General features: G+C 36.6%; 5 protein-coding genes across 7 annotated transcripts; 4 read left to right on the top strand and 1 right to left on the bottom strand.

The window, feature by feature from the left end:
• The first annotated feature begins 1,182 nt into the window (after positions 1 to 1,182).
• LOC106311109 (ribonuclease 3-like) lies at positions 1,183 to 2,187 on the top strand. The gene is made up of 4 exons (XM_013748342.1): positions 1,183 to 1,294; positions 1,415 to 1,570; positions 1,661 to 1,859; positions 1,946 to 2,187. The coding sequence occupies exons 1-4, from the start codon at positions 1,187 to 1,189 to the stop codon at positions 2,167 to 2,169; spliced, it is 687 nt and encodes a 228-aa protein (XP_013603796.1). The 5' UTR covers positions 1,183 to 1,186; the 3' UTR covers positions 2,170 to 2,187.
• Positions 2,188 to 5,148: 2,961 nt separating this feature from the next.
• LOC106308917 (glutathione S-transferase T3-like) lies at positions 5,149 to 6,317 on the top strand. Its single transcript, XM_013746020.1, has 2 exons — positions 5,149 to 5,991; positions 6,159 to 6,317. The coding sequence occupies exons 1-2, from the start codon at positions 5,149 to 5,151 to the stop codon at positions 6,315 to 6,317; spliced, it is 1,002 nt and encodes a 333-aa protein (XP_013601474.1).
• A 4,592-nt stretch (positions 6,318 to 10,909) lies between these two features.
• Positions 10,910 to 12,982, top strand: LOC106308071 (2-oxoglutarate-dependent dioxygenase DAO-like). Of its 3 annotated transcripts, none has more exons than XM_013745191.1 (3): positions 10,910 to 11,032; positions 11,563 to 11,934; positions 12,191 to 12,761. In XM_013745191.1, exons 2-3 carry the CDS (start codon positions 11,591 to 11,593, stop codon positions 12,759 to 12,761), a joined length of 915 nt encoding a protein of 304 aa, XP_013600645.1. In that variant the 5' UTR covers positions 10,910 to 11,032; positions 11,563 to 11,590. The 3 variants fall into 3 exon arrangements, with proteins under 3 accessions (XP_013600645.1, XP_013600646.1, XP_013600647.1); XM_013745192.1 differs by having other exon boundaries at positions 10,917 to 11,032; positions 11,588 to 11,934; XM_013745193.1 differs by lacking the exon at positions 10,910 to 11,032 and having other exon boundaries at positions 11,591 to 11,934; positions 12,191 to 12,982.
• Positions 12,983 to 13,199: 217 nt separating this feature from the next.
• Positions 13,200 to 15,068, bottom strand: LOC106310539 (probable fucosyltransferase 8). Its single transcript, XM_013747771.1, has 2 exons — positions 14,906 to 15,068; positions 13,200 to 14,769 (listed from the first exon to the last, which is right to left on the bottom strand). The coding sequence occupies exons 1-2, from the start codon at positions 15,066 to 15,068 to the stop codon at positions 13,310 to 13,312; spliced, it is 1,623 nt and encodes a 540-aa protein (XP_013603225.1). The 3' UTR covers positions 13,200 to 13,309.
• Positions 15,069 to 16,815: 1,747 nt separating this feature from the next.
• Positions 16,816 to 17,892, top strand: LOC106311077 (sulfoquinovosyl transferase SQD2-like). Its single transcript, XM_013748310.1, has 4 exons — positions 16,816 to 17,068; positions 17,237 to 17,292; positions 17,389 to 17,459; positions 17,565 to 17,892. Exons 1-4 carry the CDS (start codon positions 17,020 to 17,022, stop codon positions 17,875 to 17,877), a joined length of 489 nt encoding a protein of 162 aa, XP_013603764.1. The 5' UTR covers positions 16,816 to 17,019; the 3' UTR covers positions 17,878 to 17,892.
• The last annotated feature ends 5,380 nt before the right edge of the window (positions 17,893 to 23,272 follow it).

Here is a 23,272-nt window from a genome sequence, read left to right as displayed (position 1 = left end):
AGGTTATTTTGCCCGGGCCTAATTCAAAACATGAATCGATCAGAATATAGTATGGTGATGGTAGTCCACACTTTATCATCATAACCAATCATAATAGCCAAGGTATTCAAGAGCTTACGTGGTTGAGATCTATGACTCAACATGATAATAGAGAAAGATCAATGGACAAGATATTGGTACACATCTGTGTAGAAGATACATCGGATCATAGGTTTACAACATGAGATTATTAATTCATGGAACCATGCTCGGTATATTGTCCATATACACACGATTTGCAAAGACTCATGCACACATGAGTTTGCAAAGAACCGACAGTGATCTTCGAGTACAATGCAATCCGCATTGCTCAGCACATCTACTTTACTAAGACACATGATGTTAAAGGACATGAGAAAAGGCCGAAGAGGTCGAAGTGGTCCAATTACGGTTCAGTAATAACTTGACCGATTTGTTTACTTCCCACCTGCACGTTCAAGAAGATCACACATCGGATGCGTAGACTAAAGAACTTCCACTGAGGTTCACATCAGGGGGAGTAGTATGTGTTGTACTCTTTTTCCTTCATCATGGTTTTGTCCCACTGGGTTTTCTTGATAAGGTTTTAATGAGGCAACGTGAAGCGTATTAAAATCATGTATGGTTATGGCATCCAATGGGGAGTGTTATAAATCAAGTGATGAATATCCATAACCGGCCCGACCCATAACCGGCCCAAACCCTAGAAGAAAGAGACATAGCCGAAACCCTAGAGAGAGGAGAGAGAGGCGGCCACATGCCTTAGAGGAGAGAGAGAGGCGGCCACAAGCTTTAGAGAAAAGGAAACCATATTTTCTTTTCCTTGTATATGTAATCTTTCCATTTATGTATTTAGTAGTTATCCTAAATCTAGTTGTATTAAGATTTGTACTCTTTCCTTTTATCTCTATCTTGTAACCCTTATATAAGAGATGTCTTATTCATTAATGAAATACACAGAACTATTCAGTCTTCAATCTTCTAATTACTGCACATACTATTATATTAAAGATCATACGAGTGTTTATTAACTAAACACCAAGGCCGGCTACAAATAAACAACTAATTAATAGAAATAGTATTAAGGGAAAGTTAGATTTGTGTTTGAATATAAATTTGAAGGCGACATGTCTTAATTATGCATTGCTGAAACAAAGAGAACAAAAAAATGGGACCAAAGGGTTGGTTTATCCTCAAGCTTTTGATGTTTCAAGGTCTTTTCATTTCACATTCCCAAGAACAAGAAGACTTTGATTTCTTCTACTTAGTTCTTCAGGTCTCTTCAGCTATCATTTTTATGTTATTTTTCGATAGTCAACGTGAATAACATTTATTTTAGTAAGGTAAGGTCATAACATAGATAGCCAATATTAATTGTTCGTGTGTACATATGCAGTGGCCAGGAGCTTATTGTGATACAAAGCGTAGTTGTTGCTACCCAACATCAGGTAAACCTGCGGCAGATTTTGGCATCCACGGTCTTTGGCCTAATTACAAAGATGGTTCATATCCATCAAACTGCAATCCCGACAGTGAATTTGATAAATCTCAGGTAGACATAATTTCGTAACTAATATTCCCCTTTCTGTTTACTTAACAATGATTTTTTAAAAATTTCTTATACGTATATGAATGTATATAGATAACGGACCTGGTAAGCAGTTTGAAAAAGACGTGGCCAACACTAGCGTGTCCGAGCAACGAAGGGTTCAAGTTTTGGAAGCACGAGTGGGAAAAACACGGTACATGTTCTGAGTCAGTAATGGACCAACATGAGTACTTCGAAAATTCTCTTAAACTCAGAGACAGAGCCAATCTCCTTCAAGCCCTCACAAACTCCGGTATATATATACACTAACTAATCCATGTATTATATTATTCATGAATGCATATGCTTAATGACTTTTATTTTGTGTGGTAATTACAGGAATCAAACCAGATGATAGATTCTATGATCTTGAAAAGATCAGAAAGGCGATAAAAGATGAGATTGGGTTTACTCCAGGGATTGAATGCAACAAAGATCCCGAACGTAACGACCAACTTCACCAAATTTACATCTGCGTCGATACATCAGGAACTGAGTTTATCAAATGTCCGATTTTGCCTAGAGAAAGATGTCCGTCTCGACTCCAATTTGCGAAGTTTTAATTATATCTTTCGTGCAGTGTGGCGATCATAATTATAGCTCATGTTTTGGAATATTTTCTAATCATTTTATCTTCTCCTTCCAGAGTCCAAATTCATGGGGACTCTAAAATGTAATGTGTTTTATGTTACGTTATCAAAAATTGAATATGATAAGAACTTTGGTATAATAGTATTGTATAATTAAAATATATATCTGTGATATTTTGATGCAACCTAGGCTTCATGAAACTTCAACATTATTACATCCTACTTAGAGCAAAATTAATCTGAGCTCTTAATTTAGCTGATTTGACAGTTTTCTTTACATTTTTCAGCTAAGAATCGGTTCTTAGGACATGATTATTGGAGGTTCTTAGGGCATGATTAACCTCAATCTTTTAGCCGGGGTTCTTGATTCATAATTTGATATTTATTTTGTTTTTTTGTTTTCTTTACATTGTTCGGCTAAGAGACGGCTCTTATATCTCTTATTTAAGAGAAGGTTCTTAACTTTTCTTAGTTAAAATCTAAGAAAAGTTAAGAACCGTCTCTTACCCGAAGCTAAGAACCCCAGTTAAGAGATCGGGGTTAATCATGGTCTTAGGGTAGGGTTCTTATCGTAATATTAGAACCGTCTCTTAATTTTAACTAAGAAAAACTAAGAACCGTCTCTTAACTTTAACTAAGAAAAACTAAGAACCGTTTCTTAAATATTTAAGAGACGGTTCTTATTTTTTCTTAGTTAGACTTAAGAGACGTTTCTTATATTACGCTAAGAACTCTACCCTAAAACCTCCAATAATCATGTCTTTAGAGCAGCATAAACGGGAACGCTTAAGTGGGGGAGCTTAAAAAAATTATTATAATAGTGGGTGGATCCCACATAAAAACTAAACACCGTCGCCTTTGCGTTCTATTTAAGCGCCGTGTTTTTTCAGTGCTTGCACTGTTTCGCGGGCCCCACTAACACGTGGCGGCCCGCGATTCGTTCGTTTTTAATTTTTTTTTTAATCAGACAAAAACCTTTTAAAAAAAAAAAATTAAGCACCCCATTTGGGGTGCTAGGGTTAATGGTGCTCTTATATCTCTTATTTAAAAACCGGTTTTTAGTTTTTCTTAGTTAAAAACTAAGAAACAGTTCTTAGCCGAAGCTAAGAATTCCATCCTAAGAGCAGCATTAATGGGGGCGCTTAGCAAAAAAATTAATATAATAGTGGGTGGGTCCCACAAAAAATTTAAGCACCATTGCTTCTGTTGCCTATTTAAGTGTCGGTGTTTGCATTGTTTGCGGGTTCCACTGACACGTGGCGGTCCGCAATTGGTTCATTTATTAATTTTTTTTTAATCTGAAAAAAAAAGTTTAAGCACCCCGTTATGGAGTGTTAGAGCAGCATTAACCGGGGATCTTAACCCCCGTTTTTAGTGTTTTTTGATTTAATTAAAAAAAAAATTACCTAATTAAACAAGGGACGTCCCTTGTTTTAGGGACATAGCATACGTATCTTGTGGGACGCGTGTCAAAACCTCGCGTTTCTTTCTCTCTCTCGAAACGGTTCGTCTCTCTCTTCTCCCGTGACTCCTCGACGCCGCGACTCTGTGACTCTCTCGCTCTCCTCTCCGGCCCGTAGCTCTCCTCGAGAAAATCAAATCTCACGGTAAAGCTTTAGGCCTTTTAGATGTTGAGTTAAATGTGTCAGTTTAATCGCCGTCTCTGTCTCTCTCCTCGACATGCAAGAGTCTCTCTCTGTCTCCTCGACGACTCCGCGGCTCTCTTATTCTCCTCGGCGACTCCGCGACTCTGTGACTCCGTCGCTCTCCTCGATGGCTCACCTCGTCAAAGAATCTCTCTTCGAGGCAATCATCCGGCGTCTGTCTCGGTGGAATCGCCGTCTCCGTCTCTCTCCTCGACAACTCCGAGTCTCTCTCTGTCCTGGCGTCTATCTCGGTGGAATCGCCGTCTCCGTCTCTCTCCTCGACGACTCCGAGTCTCTCTCTGTCTCCTCGACGACTCCGCCTCTCTCTTATTCTCCTCGGCGACGCCGTGACTCTGTGACTCTCTCGCTCTCCTCTCCGGCCCGTAGGTCTCCTCGAGGAAATCAAATCTCACGGTAAAGCTTTAGGCCTTTTAGATGTTGAGTTAACAAATGTTTTATGTGTCATGTCTGAGATGAAGCTTGATGCCTTTTGATAGTGATCAGATTAGTTCCGATGAGGTGCTTAGTTGGGTGATGTTATCTCTGGTATGTCCTTGGTAGAGTTCGATCATTTTGATACTGATCAGATTAGTTTAGATGTTGAGTTGAGTGATGTTTTATCTTTTATATCTGCGGTAAAGCTTGATGCTTGTTCTCTGCCAATGTCTAGTGTAAACCTTTATGCTTTTGATGGTGATCTGATTAGATTAGAGGGAAATGCTTGAATCTATAGTGATAACCTTGATTCTCTTGATGTATAGTGTTTGTTCATGTCACTGTCTTTGTTTATTAATCTTGCTCGCGTCTGAATCTTTCCTGTGCTGATTTTGTCTCTTGTATTTTCTTGTGAGATGAACGGATCAAGAGAGATGTGAAGGTCTCTTTATATGGACGGTTCAAGTCATATGAATCTTGTTCAAAGGAGAGGACTACAACTGCAATACAGGTACAGCTTCTACCTTCGATCTTCTAGATGTTGATTGTCTGAATTGATTGTGAAACTGAGCTGGTTTATAAATAAATTGATTCTGATTTAATGAGGTAGCTAAATGAATTGATTGTGCATCTGATATGGTTAGATAGGATAAGTTTATTTAAAAAAAAAGTTAATGAGTTAGCTAAATGTCAACTCGAATTGGTTGTGGGTTGTGATGAATGTGTTCCTTTAATCTATCTCTCTGTTCTGGCTTCCTTTAATCCATCTCTCTTCTGTCACCTCTTCTCTTCCATCTATTAAAGACATCTTCCTCTTCTCTAGTTTTTCATCTTTCTTTCGATTCATTCTTCTTCTTGCCTTTTCCTCGGTATGGATTATGATCCATATAAAACACAGACATCAAATTTTGTTGACCTTCTCAATAGTCAACAAGACGTTGTGTTTGGTTTAGGGGAAGATAGTGTCCGTGTTTCTTCATCACAGGTTCCTCACTTTGGTGAGATTCCTGTAGAGCGTAAAGAAAGAAGAACCTGGACGCCTGCAGACGATCAAGTGCTCATATCCTCTTGGTTAAACACAAGTAAAGATCCGGTGGTAGGGAACGAGCAACGATCCGGAGCTTTTTGGCAGAGAATTGCCGCGTACTTCGCAGCATCACCAAAGATTGCAGTTAGTGAAAGAAGGGAGGCCGGTCACTGCAAGCAACGTTGGCACAAGATCAATGATCTTGTAGGGAAGTTCTGTGGCGCGTTCGAAGCTGCAAGTAGAGAGAGAACCAGCGGGCAAAACGATAACGACGTTCTCAAGCTAGCGCATGAGATCTTCTTCAACAATCACAACAAGAAGTTCACTCTAGAACATGCGTGGAAGGAGCTTCGAAACGATCAGAAATGGTGTGACCTGTCAACTTCTAAAACGGAGAGTGGCTGTAAAAAGAGGAAGCTCGACGACAGCGCACAATCAGCAACCTCTCACGCCTCTGAATCCATGACTGATCGTCCCCCGGGTGTTAAGTCAGCTAAGGCCAATTGTAAGAAGAGAAAGGCAGAGGAAAGGTTGTCTGAGTTTGCGGGTATGTGGAGCATCAGGAAGGAGGATATGGCTATCAAGGAAAGGCTGTCGAAGATGAAGCTCCTTGATAGGCTACTTGCAAAAGTTGAGCCGCTTGATGAGTATGAAGAAACCTTGAAACAGAAACTCATCAATGAGTTGGTCTCTAATTAGGTGAAGATAATGTTGTAATTTAGTTCAACTCTATTTAGTCTAAGTCTTATTAGTCTAAATCTAAGTTGTTTGAGCACTCTGTTGATTGTTTATATAAATGCTTAATGTTCTTATGGCTTATATAAATGCTTAATGTTCTTGTCTTGGTTTTACAGGTTGTATGCATGAAGGAGTCAGTCACGGGATGTGGAGTGGAGTCACGGGAAGTGAATGAGTGGAGTCACGGGAGTGTGTTTTACCCCCTTGTAGTAGGGTCTGTCTTGCATCGCCTCTGTCTTCTAGTAGTCACGGGAGTGTGTTTTACTCTCTTGTAGTAGGGTCTGTCTTGTAGTAGGGTCTGTCTTGTAGTAGTCGCGGGAGTGTGTTTTTACATTTGATTTTTGTATTGTAGTAGTCACGGGATTGTAGTAATTACAAGGCTGTATTGTAGTAGTCACAAGTCTGTATGTCACTAAATTTTATAAGTCATCTTCTCTATATAATTGTCATCACTTTCTCTTTGTTATCTCATCATCCCTTCTTCCCTTCTCTAGTTGTCTTCTTCACTTCTCAAGCTCCCGTAAACAATATTGATCGCTGCCTCTTGGTGATCATATATAATTGTGATCACAAGTCTTTCTTATAACTACTCTCATCTTATCTCCTTCTCTTTATTTTTTTCACCTTTTTTAAACACAAAATTTCTACATAAAATTTTACGTTTTATACAAGTCAATGGCATCTGGTTCTCATTACCCTTTTGAGGGATCAGATGATGATACTTGTGATGAATATTTTGATCAAACTTTCGATCAATATTTCGATCAAACTTTCGAGAATTTTACCATTGTTAATCAAGAAGAAGAAAGGAAAAAAAGGAAGAAACGCGTTTATATCGAAATAAATCGTGAAGAAGACGATTTAAGGTTATGGAATGATTATTTCTGTGACACTCCTACATATCCTCAAAATCTATTCCGACGACGTTTTAGAATGAACAAACCATTGTTCATGCACATTGTTGACCGACTCTCCAATGAAGTTCACTTCTTTCGCCAAAAGAAAGATAGTCTTGGAAGGCTTAGTCTCTCACCACTCCAAAAGTGTTCAGCAGCCATTCGTCTCTTGGCATACGGTAGTGCGGCTGATACGGTCGACGAATACCTCCGGCTCGGTGAAACTACAGCTCGGTCTTGTTTGGAGCATTTTGTGGAAGGAATAATTAATTTGTTCGGCGATGAGTGCCTAAGAAGACCAACACCGGCTGATCTTCAACGTCTACTTGATATTGGAGAGCATCGTGAATTTTCCGGGATGATAGGAAGCATCGATTGTATGCATTGGGAGTGGAAGAATAGTCCCACCGCTTGAAAAGGGCAATATTCTCGTAGTTCGGGTAAACCAACAATCGTTTTAGAGGCGGTTGCTTTGTATGATTTAAGGATATGGCGTGCGTTTTTTAGACCTCCAGGTACCTTAAATGATATCAATGTTCTTGATTGCTCACCTGTTTTTGATGACATAATAAAAGGTCAAGCTCCGCAAGTTACTTTCTCTGTCAATGGAAGAGAGTATCATTTGGCTTACTATCTCACCGATGGTATTTATCTGAGCCACAAGGACCGAAAGCGGTTTTATTTGCTCAACGTCAAGAAGCTGTCCGCAAAGATGTCAAACAAGCTTTTGGAGTCTTGCAAGCTCGCTTCGCCATAGTTAAAAATCCGGCACTTTTTTGGGATAAAGTCAAAATTGGAAAGATTATGAGAACTTGTATCATACTCCACAATATGATAGTTGAAGACGAACGAGATGGCTATACTATATTTGATGTTTCAGAGTTCCAACAAGGAGAAGACACCGGAAGTTCACATGTCGATCTCACGTATTCTACAGATATCCCTACAAATATCGCCAATATGATGTGTGTTCGAACTAGAATTCGGGATAGACAAATGCATCAGCAACTGAAAGCGGATTTGGTTGAATACATATGGCGTAAATTTGGACTTGATGAAGACAATAGTTGAGCTTCAATTTTTTTTTTTATATTCTCGTTTAATTTAGTAATCTTTGTTTGTATGTTTTTTTTAAGTTCTATGTTTTAAATGTTATTTAATTAATAAATAAAAATTTCATTCATATAAATTTTTAATTTTTTAAAAAATAAGAACCTCTAAATAAGAGACTCCCAATGGAGGCCCAAAATTTTAAGCGTTTCTTAATGGGTTTTTTATTTACTTTTAATTAGTTAAATAATGATTAAGAAACCCATATGAGTATATGGGTTAATCATATTCTTAGGGATAATGCTTTAAGAGCAGTCAATGGCGTCAGAAAAATAGAGCTACCCCTAACTCATGGCCTCAGGAACAACAGTCAATGGCGTCAGAAAAATAGAGCTACCCCTAGAACTGGTCAAGAATATATATGATTCAATCGTGGATGAAGCAACAACGTTATGTAAAAAATGAAAAGAAAAGTAAAAAAATATTTAAGCATACTAACTTCGATTATTTTATTGTTTATCTTTTGTGAACACATACTATTTCACTATTTATATTTTTTTGTAAAATTAAATCGCTATCTTGTCGATCTCGTTGACTTGGCTCTACCGTTCATTTGTAATTTCTTTTGCTTTTCTAGTAAATTTAATCTGAAAAGCAAGTTTTTATCTTTTCTTGAATATTTAATTCCAAGTGTTAGTTAAGTGTTGACAAAAGAAATATTTTTTTTACGAGGGTAAAACAAAACTATCAGTTTATGCACACAAAAACAACATTTTAACATTTCTTTAAACATGAGATCTTCCACTTTGTCAATGGTTTCTTGTGTTCTGATGTTCTTCATTCTACACCATACGAAAGGTAATTTTAATCTTGTATTCTTTTTTTTTTTTTTTTTTAATTTTAATCTTGTTACATTATCAATTACTTACCTAAATTTATATCACCACCATTTAACATATTCTTGCGGGTTTGGTATATATAAAAACAATATAGAGTCGGAAGCTGTGGACGTGTGTTCGTTTACAGATCAATTACCCGGAAAATGTGGCAACGACGGAAGCAGTAAGTGCGTAAACGCCATGCAAAAGAAAGCACTACTTCCAGAAGTAAAATTACGTTGCGCATGTTTTGATCATCCCACTGTCATCTTGGGTAGGAAGAAACACATATGCAACTGTCGACAAGATTGCTAAGACACTGCAGCACCACAACCAAAATCTCTTTACTAATAATGATTTATGAGATGAAATTAAGATGAGTATTCGGTGTTGTAAGAAACTCAGTCTAATGTGTTTTCATTTGCATGTCCTTGTTTGATCTTGGTTTAATGGGATAAGTTGTGAGCTTATGTGATGATTGGAGAAGCTGCTCAAGATATAAAGTAAAAAGTATTAGACACAAAGTGTCCCACATCGGTAGTTGGAAGGGATCCTAAGCAATATATAAGATAGATGAACCACTCCACTTATCACCAATTGGTTTTAAGTTGGAAACCCACAATAAACATGAATCTAACATGGTATCAGAGCGATAAGATCCTTTGATCTAATTTACTACACCTACTACTACTATACCGATGTTGGACCCACATCGTCCACGCTTCAGACCTAGATGTCTGAGCGTGAGGGAGGGTATTGATGAGAAACATCCCACATCGGAAATGTAAGAATTAATCTACTACTATATAAAGGGTTAGGGCCAATCCACTCATCATCAATTGGTTTTAGGTTGGAAGCCCATCTAGCTTAACATGGTATCAGAGCCCGATCCACGCAGCCCAACCCGATCCATATCGATCTGGTCTAAAGTTGGCCCATCGATCCTTGTCCGAACATTCCGAGATTGGCGCTCAGAGAGCCATCATCTCGAGGGGGCGTATTAGACACAAAGTGTTCCACATCGGTAGTTGGAAGGGATCCTAAACAATATATAAGATAATAGAACTACTCCACTTATCACCAATTGGTTTTAGGCTAGAAGCTCATCTACCTTGACAAAAAGTTTGCATGGCCCTGGATAAGTATTATTCATCTACTCGAACTTCAACTTTTGCCACATTGGCATGTTATCTCTAAAATTTTATATTTATATGAAAAAATATACATTAGAATGAATGAACATGGGCATGCACATAAGACAAAAAGGCTAGCAAAAACTCAATATTCTTAAGCAGGTTGCAAGGTTTCGTGACATGTGGCTGTGTGACGGAGCTGATGAAATGGCACCATTCAAATATGTCAAAACTCAAGAGAGAAAATCCGAAATTGAAATGAAAATCCGAAACTTTACGATAAGAAGCTTTTATGCATATGTTTTTACAGTTTTGTTACAGCTATGACATGCTAAATTTAACAAGAGCACATTCTAGAAGTTCATATACATAAATCCGATAGTTCCAAGTACATTTTAGAAGTTTATGATATTTGCATTTATGTATATATTAAATGTAATTCTATTGAATTGTATGTACATTTGTTTACTACTCCATCCGTTCCAAAAAAATACATGTTCTAGAAAAAATTGTTTCAAAAAAGTACTTTTATATTTTCAATGCATTTTTTGTCAATTAACATTAGCTAATTGTAAATTTCAAAAAAAAAATGTATTTTCTAGATTTTTATTCGTTTAAAACTATGAAAAACAGATAATCAAAAAAAATTATACACTTTATATTATAATTTAATATATTTTATTAATCTGTGTGGAAAAGCAAAACATGAACTATTATTAACTAGGAAGTAAATCTCGTGAATCATTGAGTTTTGGTTCATGTATCAAACAGAAAAGAAAATAAAGTCCACATTTCGTATATAAATCTAGATTTTGTATATTTTTCCTAAGAAAACTAGAAATTCAGCGCGTGGAAAACGTTGCGCAAATACATTGACGTAATACTTCTTTCTTCTTTAAATATGTGTCAGTAGAAAAGTCTGTGCAGAGATCCAAAATTACTTCAACTTCGATTTGCAGTCCTTTCACCTTTCTCACTCCATCTGCTACCTTCGTCTTCTCTCTCTCGAGAGAGATTCACGTAACACAAAAAGGTACACACCTCTTTTTAATTTCTGAAAGAATCTTTGTGTAGTAAGTAGATAAAGAAGAAAGTCAAATTTAGACGTAACTCATGGTATCCCCTAAACCAAATTTTGTTTGTCTCTCGTCCTAATTCATTAGTGGGCTTTCTTGAATTTTCGACGTAATTGATGCGTAGTCAGAATAATTAGTAGAAGGATGAATCATCTTTTGTTTAATTCAGCCTAGATAAGTGTGGTTTCTTCAGTTCAGACGCAACTGATGTTTATCTAGAAGAAGTTAAAAGGCTTGAATGAGTTCATTAATGGGTCTTCTTTTCACTTTTAGACTACTTTATCTGTCGGAATCGTCACGCTTTAGATCATTATCCAATTTCAGATTATAAAGTTTTAAATCTTTTGTATTCAATTAATTTTTTTTTTTAAACTTTAACTTTTGATTCGTTGAACTCCTTTGTCGAATTCAGACAACTTTACCGATTAGACCGTGTCTTTGGTATGAAAGTGAAACTTAATATTTTTCTTTATAACGTCGGGCTTAGATTCGTTTCAAACTCTCCATTGAAGATAATGGCGAAAACCAATGGAGTTATTCCGACAATAGACTTGGGAGAGGTTTCAGCCGAGATCCTGAACCAAAAAATCCGTGAAGCGAGCGAGAGATGGGGATGCTTTAGGGTGATCAACCACGGAGTTCCATTGTCTTTGATGTCTGACATGAAGAAGACCGTTATGGATCTCTTCGAACGTCCCTACGAGGTGAAAGTGCGTAACACCGATGTGTTACTAGGGAGTGGTTACAGGGCTCCTAATGAGATTAACCCTTATTACGAAGCGTTGGGTCTCTACGATATGGCTTCTCCTCAGGCTGTTAATACCTTTTGTGACCAGCTCGAGGCTTCTGCAGATCAAAGGTTTCCCCTTTCTCTTGCTTTTTTCGTTCGTCTCTAGTGATGGAACCAGGGCCTGTCCGGAGCATAGGCAAAAGAACCGACCGCTTAGGATAATTTTAATTGTATATAGAGCACTATAAAAAATTTACATCAATAATAAAGAGTAAAGACACACAATTTTTAAGTGAGCTGTATGGTATCAAGAAAAAATTAAAAATGTTGGACCGGCACTGGAGGGAACACTGACTTTTATGTCTTAATGGGTTTGTGTTTGTAGGGAGATTATGGTGAAGTATGCGAAAGCTATTGATGGACTTGCTAAAGATTTAGCGAGGAGGTTAGCAGAGAGCTACGGCCTGGCCGAGACCAACTTCTTCAAAGGGTGGCCGAGCCAGTTCCGGATCAACAAATATCATTTCCAACCCGAAACTGTCGGGAAACTCGGTGTTCAGCTACACACTGATTCAGGCTTTTTGACGATTCTTCAAGACGACGAAAACGTCGGTGGGCTTGAAGCGATGGACCATTCTTCGGGAACGTTCTTTCCCATAAGCCCATTGCCGAACACGCTTGCTATCAACCTCGGGGACATGGCTGCAATATGGAGTAATGGGAGGTTGTGCAACGTGAAGCATAGAGTACAATGCAATGAAGCAACAAAGAGGTTTTCTATCGCTTCTTTTTTGTTAGGACCGATGGATACGGATTTGGAGCCGCCAAGTGAGTTTGTGAATGCTGAACATCCGAGACTGTACAAGGCTATTAGTCACGACGGGGTACGGAATATTAGAATGACTACGAAGTTGCATGATGGAGAGGCTCTCAAGCTTATAACCTATGATGAATGATAAGACTTTAATGACCTGAAAAGCTTTAGTATTCTTGGTTAAGTTTCTTTTAAGATCAATAAATAGAGATGCATCCTCTGTATTGATATCTATAGATGCATCCTCTGTATTGATATCTATGGATTTTCGCAATATATATGAATAATTTTTACATTGACATATTTGTGGATGTTTATATAATGTAATTTGTGAAGGCGAGTGAGAGATGTGGATGTTTCAAGGTGATAAACCATATGGAGTTTCTTTGTCTTTAATGTCTGAGATGAAGAAGACTGTTACATATCTCCATGAACGTCTAGATGAGGTGAAAATGCGAAACACTAATGTGATACTAGGAAGTGGTTACAAAGCCTATGGTGAAAAAGTGTATTATGATGTGAGACATTACTTTTGAAATTTATCAATAGTTATAACCATTATCATGTCGAAATCGGCCTGTCATGTTTTGTCATATAAGGAAAAAACTCATACAACAACAAAGATAACTGATACATAGAGAATAATTCTAATGCGATAGTTGATATGAGCGTAGAAGAAGATGAATAAGGTTACCACCACCAAAATTTATCTGGGGCATCAACTAGCTTAATCCCTAGGTTCCAATTCTCACAATGCTTTATAAAAGGTGTGGTTTTGATTTTCTTGGCTTGACAACCATGGAGAGGAGCTCTAATAAAACAAGGCTCCATCGACAGGGCCCTAACACACGGTGGGTCAGGAACTTTTCGGTTCTTTGGCTCGTAGAGTATCCATGGCTTTAATCCTCCAAGACCATGAGCTACGTATCCAAACGTAGACCTCTCGGTTGTGACTATGTTAACAGATAAACTCAATAGATAGATATCCGCGAGAGCCTTTTGGTCGTGAAGCTTCTCGTCTGTTTGTTGAACCCTTTCTCCACTTGGCTGATACACTTGGATCATCTCTCCTGTTGAGCTAGGTCGTTCTGAAAACATTTTACTTAGCTCATCAGAGTACTCTGGATGTAGAGATGCGACAAGAACAGCTTTAAGTTTCTTGCTTCTTGTTGTGTTCATGACTTGTGAATGTGATGATCCATTTGTAGCTAGTTCAGGCAAGAGCTTCTCTCTTTGTGTGCATGACACGATTTGGTCCATCACGTGCTGGAAATAACCAGATGGCGTGCTGAACACTCTTATTTGAAGCCCTAGCACCTCGTCAGCTTTTGATAAGTTAGCGTTGTAGGTACTTGTGACCATGTCCCACACTTGGTTCGTGGGGTGGAAAAGATACCGACTCAAGTGATGGAAGACAGTATCTTTCTGTGGGAACAGCTTGATGAGTTTTGTCTGAAAGCTAGGTATCAACCATAGAGATGGAGCGAAGTAGAGGTTAGATTTCACCACTAGCCACGGGACGCTCTTGATGAAAGCTTGGTTTGCTTCGCAGTAAAACATCTTATCCACATCCCTGTAATCATGAAGAAGGTGAATATAAAGATGGGACGGTGGTGTTGTAGTCGAGTTAATGGCATGATTCTTCAGCATTGTACCGTAACAAAGAGAATATTCCTTGTAGTAGCTATCTATCTGACCCATCAATGGAAAGTCTAGAGGAAGCAACCATGAAGTATCCGGAAAAGGCTCACAGAAGAGATCACTTATATCTTTTCTTTGATCAACAAGAATGACTCTGTCTGTCAGGAGAGCGTAGAGGAACGAAGAGACCAGAGATATTATTCTGTTTCCTAGCCCATACTCGGTGGCCACCCACACTACATATCGGCATTCTTTATCAGAGCTTCTTACTTGGTTCTCATCAAGCTGCTCTGTTGCTCTCTTGTAGGCTTCTGTGCCTGGACCGCAACGCTTGTGGAGCTTCTCATAGCGTCTAAGCTTAGAGACAAGATATGGTGATGGCTTGTATGGTGAAGGCTTGCGATACAACAATGACGTAGTATACCTACTCACGCAAGAACCTTCATCGAAACCTGCTTTTAGCAGCCCTCCTATCAACTTATCATGGGATGTTTCTGATTCACTTGAACCTATTAATCACAAGAAAAGGAAAATATAAGAACAAAAGAAAAAATACCAATCTATACGAACAATATACTATCACATGGTCACACATCTGGACAAAAACTTAACGCAAAAGATGGAATGTTTTTTTTTTTTTTTTACCGTTGAGTGTAGCATCAAGAAGTTGGTCGTTGAAGTTGTTAGAGAATGATAGTAAGATTACAGAACCAATGAGTAAGCTACTAAAGATGAATCTTATCAGAATCTTCATCTTCAAACCCAAAGACTTGAAAACATAGCCGAAGATCTTTAATATGTGATACATGTGGACTTTAGTTGGAGTATAGGAGATGGTTCAGATAGTGTTATATCTATATCTGGCGTGATTATTGGGTAGGAGATGATTCAAAAATGAGTTTTATATTATCTAGTGTGATTACAACTCTTATTCTTGATGCAAAGTGGACGAAGGTTTGTATTATAAATAAGAGTATGAGTATTCCAGTGTGTCATTTTTGAGTTGTGACTATCAACAGAGGCGTGCCTATTGAAAAATGCATTTGCCTCGGACCCTCGATTAATATGATTTTTTTAGGGCTGCAAAATTTAAAATAATTTCTATTCTAATGGTTTAAACTTATTTTTAAGAAAACTTTCCACTAGTCATGTATATTTTCCTATATGACATAATATAGCATATTAATGTAATAATTTTTTTCTTTTACAGTGTTAGACTTATGTATTTGGTGAAGGTGATAAATTGTTTTCATAAAAGTTGTAAATAAATTTATGTTTAAAATTTGCCTTAGGCCTTTGAAACCCTTAGCACGCCACTGACTATCAACGAAGTCCGAACGTGACTCTACGTTTGTTTAATGTATACAAAAAAGTCTTGGTCTTCGATTTATGCCAACCATCTGTATTTGTATAATTAGTAAATTAAGAAATGGCCAATGAGAGAGTTGTTTTGAATTATCAGCAATAGTTACAGTCTCCAAACCTTTGATCAAAAAAAAAATACAATACATCACATGTCATGAATTAGTAATAGTATTTTACCGTAAACATGTATTATATTAGTATTTATTTAATTGACAAATCATGTGTAGTTGTGTATTCACTAATAATAATGTTTGCCCAGATCCGAAAGTTCGCCTCGTTGACTAAAATATAAAAAATCGATAGGGTTGGTTAACACGAGCTTCCTAGAATGACCTAAGATGAGATCACATATCCATCCAATATATAGAAGTATAGAACGGCCTAACCTGATCTTCCAGTTCATTTTTTTTTTTTAAGAAAATTTTACAATCTATATTATTAGAACATAAATATCTTTTAAAACTAACCTTACATTTACAGATCCTACTATTACATTTTAGCTAAATTTTGATTTATTATTAAGGACAATTTTTATCATATAAGATTTGAACACAACATTAAAATATTTTAATACCCCCTTATATATTATATCTGAGATTGCCTAAGATATTGCATATGAAAAGATTGTGACCAAGATTTGAACACAACATTAAAATGTTTTAATACCCCTTATATTAAAGTCTACATATTTTCTTAGTGAGATCAGGTTTCACTAAACCATTGTTTCAATGATATCGATCATTATAATATGAAATCTTATATTATAATGATCAATATCATTGAATCAGTTAATAGAAATATCATTTTTATGATGGTATTAGTTCTCAAAAAAATTATGATGGTACAGTATTTAAATTTTTTTTCTCTTACGGTTTAAGAAAAATGAAAACAATTATTTGGAACTTATTTTTTAAATTTTTTTATGTGTTTTATATATTTAAAAATTAATAAATCTTTATATATAAAGAACATTTTACTTCTCTCCCAGGGCGTCCATGTCGTCTGCCACGTCACTAATTCGTGCAACGTGAGTTTGACATGTGTCCCGGCTGCTTGAAACGCATCGTTTCATTAATTCGGTTACCAATTTGTTTATGGGTCACTACGGGCCTGTACAAAAGTTTATCTAAACCCAATTCTGATCTACTTAAAGATGGTCTCCTCTCAGAGACTCTCAGTCGCCGCACAAAATTCTCTAACCCTAAGTTCGTTTATCTCTTCATCTTCTTGGCAAAAATAATCTCGAAAAGTTAAGCCGTCTGTCTGGATCGAATCGTCATCTTCAACGGACTCATAAACAAATTTAGTGCATCCCCTTTACTTCCTTTCTCAGATTCTTCAACTATTACTCCACTGTCGAGGTTAACCTGCTTAGGTTCTGGAAAGCTGGAAACATGAAGCTTGCTAGCAAGCTTATGGGACATACTCCTCAGCGATGCAAAGGTAATTCCGGCTTTAAAACTCATAATGATCAAACTTTTGTAAAAAAGCTTTAGTTTATGGAAGATAGTTTTGATTTTGGGATTCCAGTCATTTGTCATTGACAGAATCAAAAAGGTCTACACTAAACACGGGTTTGTCAATCCTATGATTGTACTTGCTATGTCTCAGGTTACAAAAACAGATTCCAGAACTTTATTAGGTATCTTCCTGAAATGGGAGACAAGGTTTCTTCTTTTTCCTCCTCATGATTCTATTTCTTCGATCCCAAGTGCTCCTCTCTTTTTCTTTGTCAATCTGTTAAAACTGTTTTAGCTTCATAGGTTATAGTCGTTACGACACATGAAGGTGTTCCCGAAGAGTTTTATGGAGCAAAAGTCATTGGATCCAGAAGGTAACTATCAACACTTAAGCTACATAACTAACTTAATGGATAAATGTTACACTCCATTTGGTAATATTATAGCTAATTCTTCTTTGATCTCTTATTCTTCTGCAGCTTCCCTTGCCCATGGTACCAAAAGGTACACCTCTCGCTTGCGCTTAGTCCTAGAATTATCTCTGAAATTGCTCGCTTTAAGCCGGACATCATTCATGCTTCTTCTCCTGGGATTACGGTAACAATAAAAAAGAGCCTCTTAGAAATCACATTGCTTATTTACAAATGCATGTATGTGAGGAAATGTAATGAACGACTCTCCTCTATCGATTTGACTCAATCGTCGAATTGCGTCTCCACCGTCGAAGTGTGTCTCATCAGATTCTTGGAGGCTCTCCCTCTGTCTGTGATCATCTCTCTACCAGCTATATGATTGTCCATTGTAATCTGTTTCTGTTTGAAGTTTGTCTTTGAACTTTGATTTTTTTTTATGCAGATAATAAATGGGGAGAGATGGCACGAAAGATATGTCTGGATGATATTGAGGTGAACCCATATGCTTGCTTTTGTTTTTAATTTCTTGGACAGTCATTGCTTCCCATTTCGTCATCCGAATACTTGATTTCCTTCGTTTCCCTTTTCAGGTCAAGCTTGGAGAGCTAGAAGCTGAACTTTTTGTAATCAAGGCTATTAATGACAATTGGTAGCACTCTTACAATGAACTTGTGGAGTTTAGGTATCCTCGCAACTGTTCTTATACAGGTAAATCTGCATCTTGGTTTAGGTCTCAGATAAATCGTTTTTTGGAAGTTTCAGGGGTCATATAGAGAGTGGAAGAGACCCTGAGAACTACTTCAAGTATTCGGTTCAAGATATCGAGAGAATCGTTCTTGATTTCTTTGATTTCTTTGAGGAGAGATTGGAGAGGTTACTTTCTCTCTTTTGTTTTGTTTTTTTTTGGTTCCCCAGCCATGTTAGTATGTTGTAGGATAGAGCCATTCTTTGAATTTTTATTCACGGGTTAGTGTTTTTACGCACCGTTCCTATTGTATAAACTTCCGTTTGTATCATCACATCTCAGGTAGGAAACAAAGATTCGGTAGTGCAGATCAATGGTGTTGGAGACATGAGCCTTAAAAGTTTGCTGAAAGATGGGTTCATGTTCGGACATGACTTCTTACAAGTTGTAGCTGCTGTCCACATAGGATGGATACTGCTCTTTGTCTTTATTTGTGGTATCAAGTTCCTCAACTTTCAAAAGAAGGCGAAGGAGAAGAGAACCTTTGTACCATAGTCTTTGAAAATTGTCGGATATTTGTAACTTTTCTTTTATTATTATATATTGTTTCTATTTGGTTAGTAACAACAACAATAATAGCAGTTTACGTTCACAATATTATACTTTTGATAGGAAATAATATTGTTATAGTCGTTACGACACATGAAGGTGTTCCCGAAGAGTTTTATGGAGCAAAAGTCATTGGATCCAGAAGGTAACTATCAACACTTAAGCTACATAACTAACTTAATGGATAAATGTTACACTCCATTTGGTAATATTATAGCTAATTCTTCTTTGATCTCTTATTCTTCTGCAGCTTCCCTTGCCCATGGTACCAAAAGGTACACCTCTCGCTTGCGCTTAGTCCTAGAATTATCTCTGAAATTGCTCGCTTTAAGCCGGACATCATTCATGCTTCTTCTCCTGGGATTACGGTAACAATAAAAAAGAGCCTCTTAGAAATCACATTGCTTATTTACAAATGCATGTATGTGAGGAAATGCAATGAACGACTCTCCTCTATCGATTTGACTCAATCGTCGAATTGCGTCTCCACCGTCGAAGTGTGTCTCATCAGATTCTTGGAGGCTCTCCCTCTGTCTGTGATCATCTCTCTACCAGCTATATGATTGTCCATTGTAATCTGTTTCTGTTTGAAGTTTGTCTTTGAACTTTGATTTTTTTTTATGCAGATAATAAATGGGGAGAGATGGCACGAAAGATATGTCTGGATGATATTGAGGTGAACCCATATGCTTGCTTTTGTTTTTAATTTCTTGGACAGTCATTGCTTCCCATTTCGTCATCCGAATACTTGATTTCCTTCGTTTCCCTTTTCAGGTCAAGCTTGGAGAGCTAGAAGCTGAACTTTTTGTAATCAAGGCTATTAATGACAATTGGTAGCACTCTTACAATGAACTTGTGGAGTTTAGGTATCCTTGCAACTGTTCTTATACAGGTAAATCTGCATCTTGGTTTAGGTCTCAGATAAATCGTTTTTTGGAAGTTTCAGGGGTCATATAGAGAGTGGAAGAGACCCTGAGAACTACTTCAAGTATTCGGTTCAAGATATCGAGAGAATCGTTCTTGATTTCTTTGATTTCTTTGAGGAGAGATTGGAGAGGTTACTTTCTCTCTTTTGTTTTGTTTTTTTTTGGTTCCCCAGCCATGTTAGTATGTTGTAGGATAGAGCCATTCTTTGAATTTTTATTCACGGGTTAGTGTTTTTACGCACCGTTCCTATTGTATAAACTTCCGTTTGTATCATCACATCTCAGGTAGGAAACAAAGATTCGGTAGTGCAGATCAATGGTGTTGGAGACATGAGCCTTAAAAGGTTTGCTGAAAGAAGGGTTCGTGTTCGAACATGACTTCTTACAAGTTATAGATGCTGTCCACATAGGATGGATACGGCTCTTTGTCTTTATCTGTGGTATCAAGTTTCTCAACTTTCAAAAGAACGTGAAGGAGAAGAGAACCTTTGTACCATAGTCTTTGAAAATTGTCGGATATTTGTAACTTTTCTTTTATTATTATATATTGTTTCTATTTGGTTAGTAACAACAACAATAATAGCAGTTTACGTTCACAATATTATACTTTTGATAGGAAATAATATTCTCTTTCAAAACTATATATTATGCATTATTGGTATTTATATGAAAGTTATACCTTTTCATACAACATGAGCACCACATCAATTTAGGTTTGACATATTTATTAATCTATCTTTTCTTTTTTTTAACAAATTGTTTTAAAAAAGGTCAAATACTTCATAAATTATCTTTTATAAATGATTCGTTTTCAATTAAATAAACTTATTGACATCAATATGTTAACAGATAACATTTTTTTACAAAATTCATGTAATAAAATGCAAAATACATAAATTTCAAAAACAGAGAGAAATTTCTTATAAGAACAAAAAAAAAAATCTATGTTTGTGTACATTTCATGGAATTTGATTTCTATTTTCTGGTTATAAAACTCAAACATAGAAAAATTAACAAAAATGATATAAAACAACCAAAAAAATATTACAGATATAACTTAATAATACAAAAATTATAAAAAGAATTAAAAAGTTCGGCTGAAAATCCAACTACAATGCTAAACATATTTCACTGTTGTTCTTTTAAAGCTTTGATTGTTGAAGTTAATTAAAAATAAGGGATCCCCTAAATGTATTAGAAAGTGTAAAGCCAGTTTTGTCTTTTGCTAAACAATTCTTATGTTTAGTTAGAAATAAAAAGTAATGTACCAAGAGTCATAATAACTCAAGTCCCTAGAGCTGGAACCATGGAATCAAGAGAAAACACGGTAGTGAGACTCTTTGTTAACCGATGAGAACAAGATCATCATAGGCGGTGCGTTACTTTCCAAACTGGACCTTCCCGAGAACAGGGCCCCAAAAGGGAAGGAAAATGCATTGGCAGCATTGTACGATCTATTTATCATGGAAACATATGCTGAGCGATTACATCTAATATAGCCGCTGCATTGGTTAAGATGCTTCAGTGTTGATCAAGCTTGGACAATAATCTCAAACCGTACAAGTAACCTAGACACTAAAGCCAAGATAGTCGACACGAATATTTTACTGGCATATTAATAGGTATTATCGAGATTGAGCAAGCTAGAAACTGAGAGAAGGTAGCATTGATATTGCTTTCCGTGTGTCAGAGAGAAACTGAGACACTGGTCTCAGTAGGTGGACACGGTGCAGTTTTGACATTGATGGATCCATCGAAGAACGTGACAGAGAGAGGAAAACGAAAAGCTAAATCTTCGTTAGAGCTTCTCCACAAAACATCTCAATTGTTCAATTATATCATTAATATCTTTTCATTCGATTTCATCGTTGGATACTAATTCCATTTGTGGAATGGAATCTGGAGTTGGTTAGCCAAGAGCGTTTTCCAGAATCGCACTCTTTGGCTTGCTGCGTAATTATTTTGATATCTTTCTTACGGAAATGGGAAGACTTATTACATAATGTATACTTGGATTTAATGGTTGATCAAGTGTTCTTAATGCTTTTATTTATGATATATAATCTAATTGCCAGACATAAAGAACATAGCAAAATTTTGAATCTTCTATTCTTGAATATTATGGAAAATTAAACATAGAGAACATAACCAATCTTGATCAATAGCTAAATCTAATTGGTCAAATATGCCACCTCGGTAAGCAAACTCTCAACACCAAATTTCTTCCTCTATAACTTTTGGGATCTTTCATCAAAATCACTTAAAATGGTGCAAATATATACACACTTTCTACAATTTTAATTTAAGAAGATAGGCTAAAAAAGTTCATATGAACCCCACTCAACAAGTTTTTATATTTAATCGTCTCTCTATTAGCCAGTCCATTTACGTTTTCAAATAGTACTTAAATTATTCGTCTACACAAGAAATATACACACATTGCATTTTTTCAATAAATAATATTTCCTCACATACATTATAGAATTCCTAATGGTAACTAAATATGTGACTCTCAAAAGTGTTGCGACTGTTCTAATAATAACTTCCTCATTTTAAACAAATAGCAATATCATCAAACGACTAAATACAAAATCACGACACCATTCGTAAACTATTACAAATAGAATTACGTTATATCATAACTCTAATTACTATTTTTGGGTTAAAACACTAAGTGTAAACTTAAAATTAGCTTTTAAACAAGAAGATAAACACTATTCAGCATAATAAAATAGTTTTTATTATAACTTTCCGCCCGTAGGGCGGGCCGACCCTAGTCTATAATATAATGAGGCAGTTGCCTCATTCCTGAGCCGACACATCAGCATTTTGGTGGGTCTCACTTTTAAAAAGTGAGAAAAAAGTGTCAAGCATGTTGCTCGAACCCGGGTTTTTGAGATACAAACACCAACATTTATACCACTAAACTAAAGGTATTGTACATTGATGGCCGAAACTAATATATATTTATGAAGGTCGGAAACCTTTGCTTTTTAAATTTCTCTGTGGGCCGGGCCTACAAGTGTATTATGAGTTTCATTTTTAAATGAGGTTCATCACGTTATATGAAAAAACAACAATTATAGTTTTTCCATATTGTAAACTGTCTTCGTTTAACACGAGTTAGGGTTCTTTTCATCATTGTCTCAAATAAGTCTGAGTTACAGAGTTGCGCCGTATGTCTGTTTGTGTAAAAATAGATGGTAACACACGGGCTTCGAGAAAAGATTGGGCCAATTGATTTTCACTTTATTGGGCTTAGTATCTGGTCCAGTCTGTTAATACAAACAAATAGGAAGATTAGGTTAATCGACATCTTCACCATCTCCTTCGTCGCTTGCGATTTCCCCTCCGGCATTTTAATATATTTTTTCCTCCTCATCGGCCTCTTCTCTCTCTACCTCTCCTCAATCCAATCGACGCTTCAGTGTATCCCTTATTTTATATTAAAGGAAGTCGATCATCCACCGTTACATCTAGCAACAACTTATGAGATTATAATCTCTGCCGTGACAGAATCATTTGTCAAATCATGTGACCAATTAAAACCCGAT

Source organism: Brassica oleracea, chromosome C8 (assembly GCF_000695525.1).
Source record: "Brassica oleracea var. oleracea cultivar TO1000 chromosome C8, BOL, whole genome shotgun sequence".
NCBI lineage: Eukaryota > Viridiplantae > Streptophyta > Magnoliopsida > Brassicales > Brassicaceae > Brassica > Brassica oleracea.
This window is presented reverse-complemented; position numbering and strand designations above follow the sequence as displayed.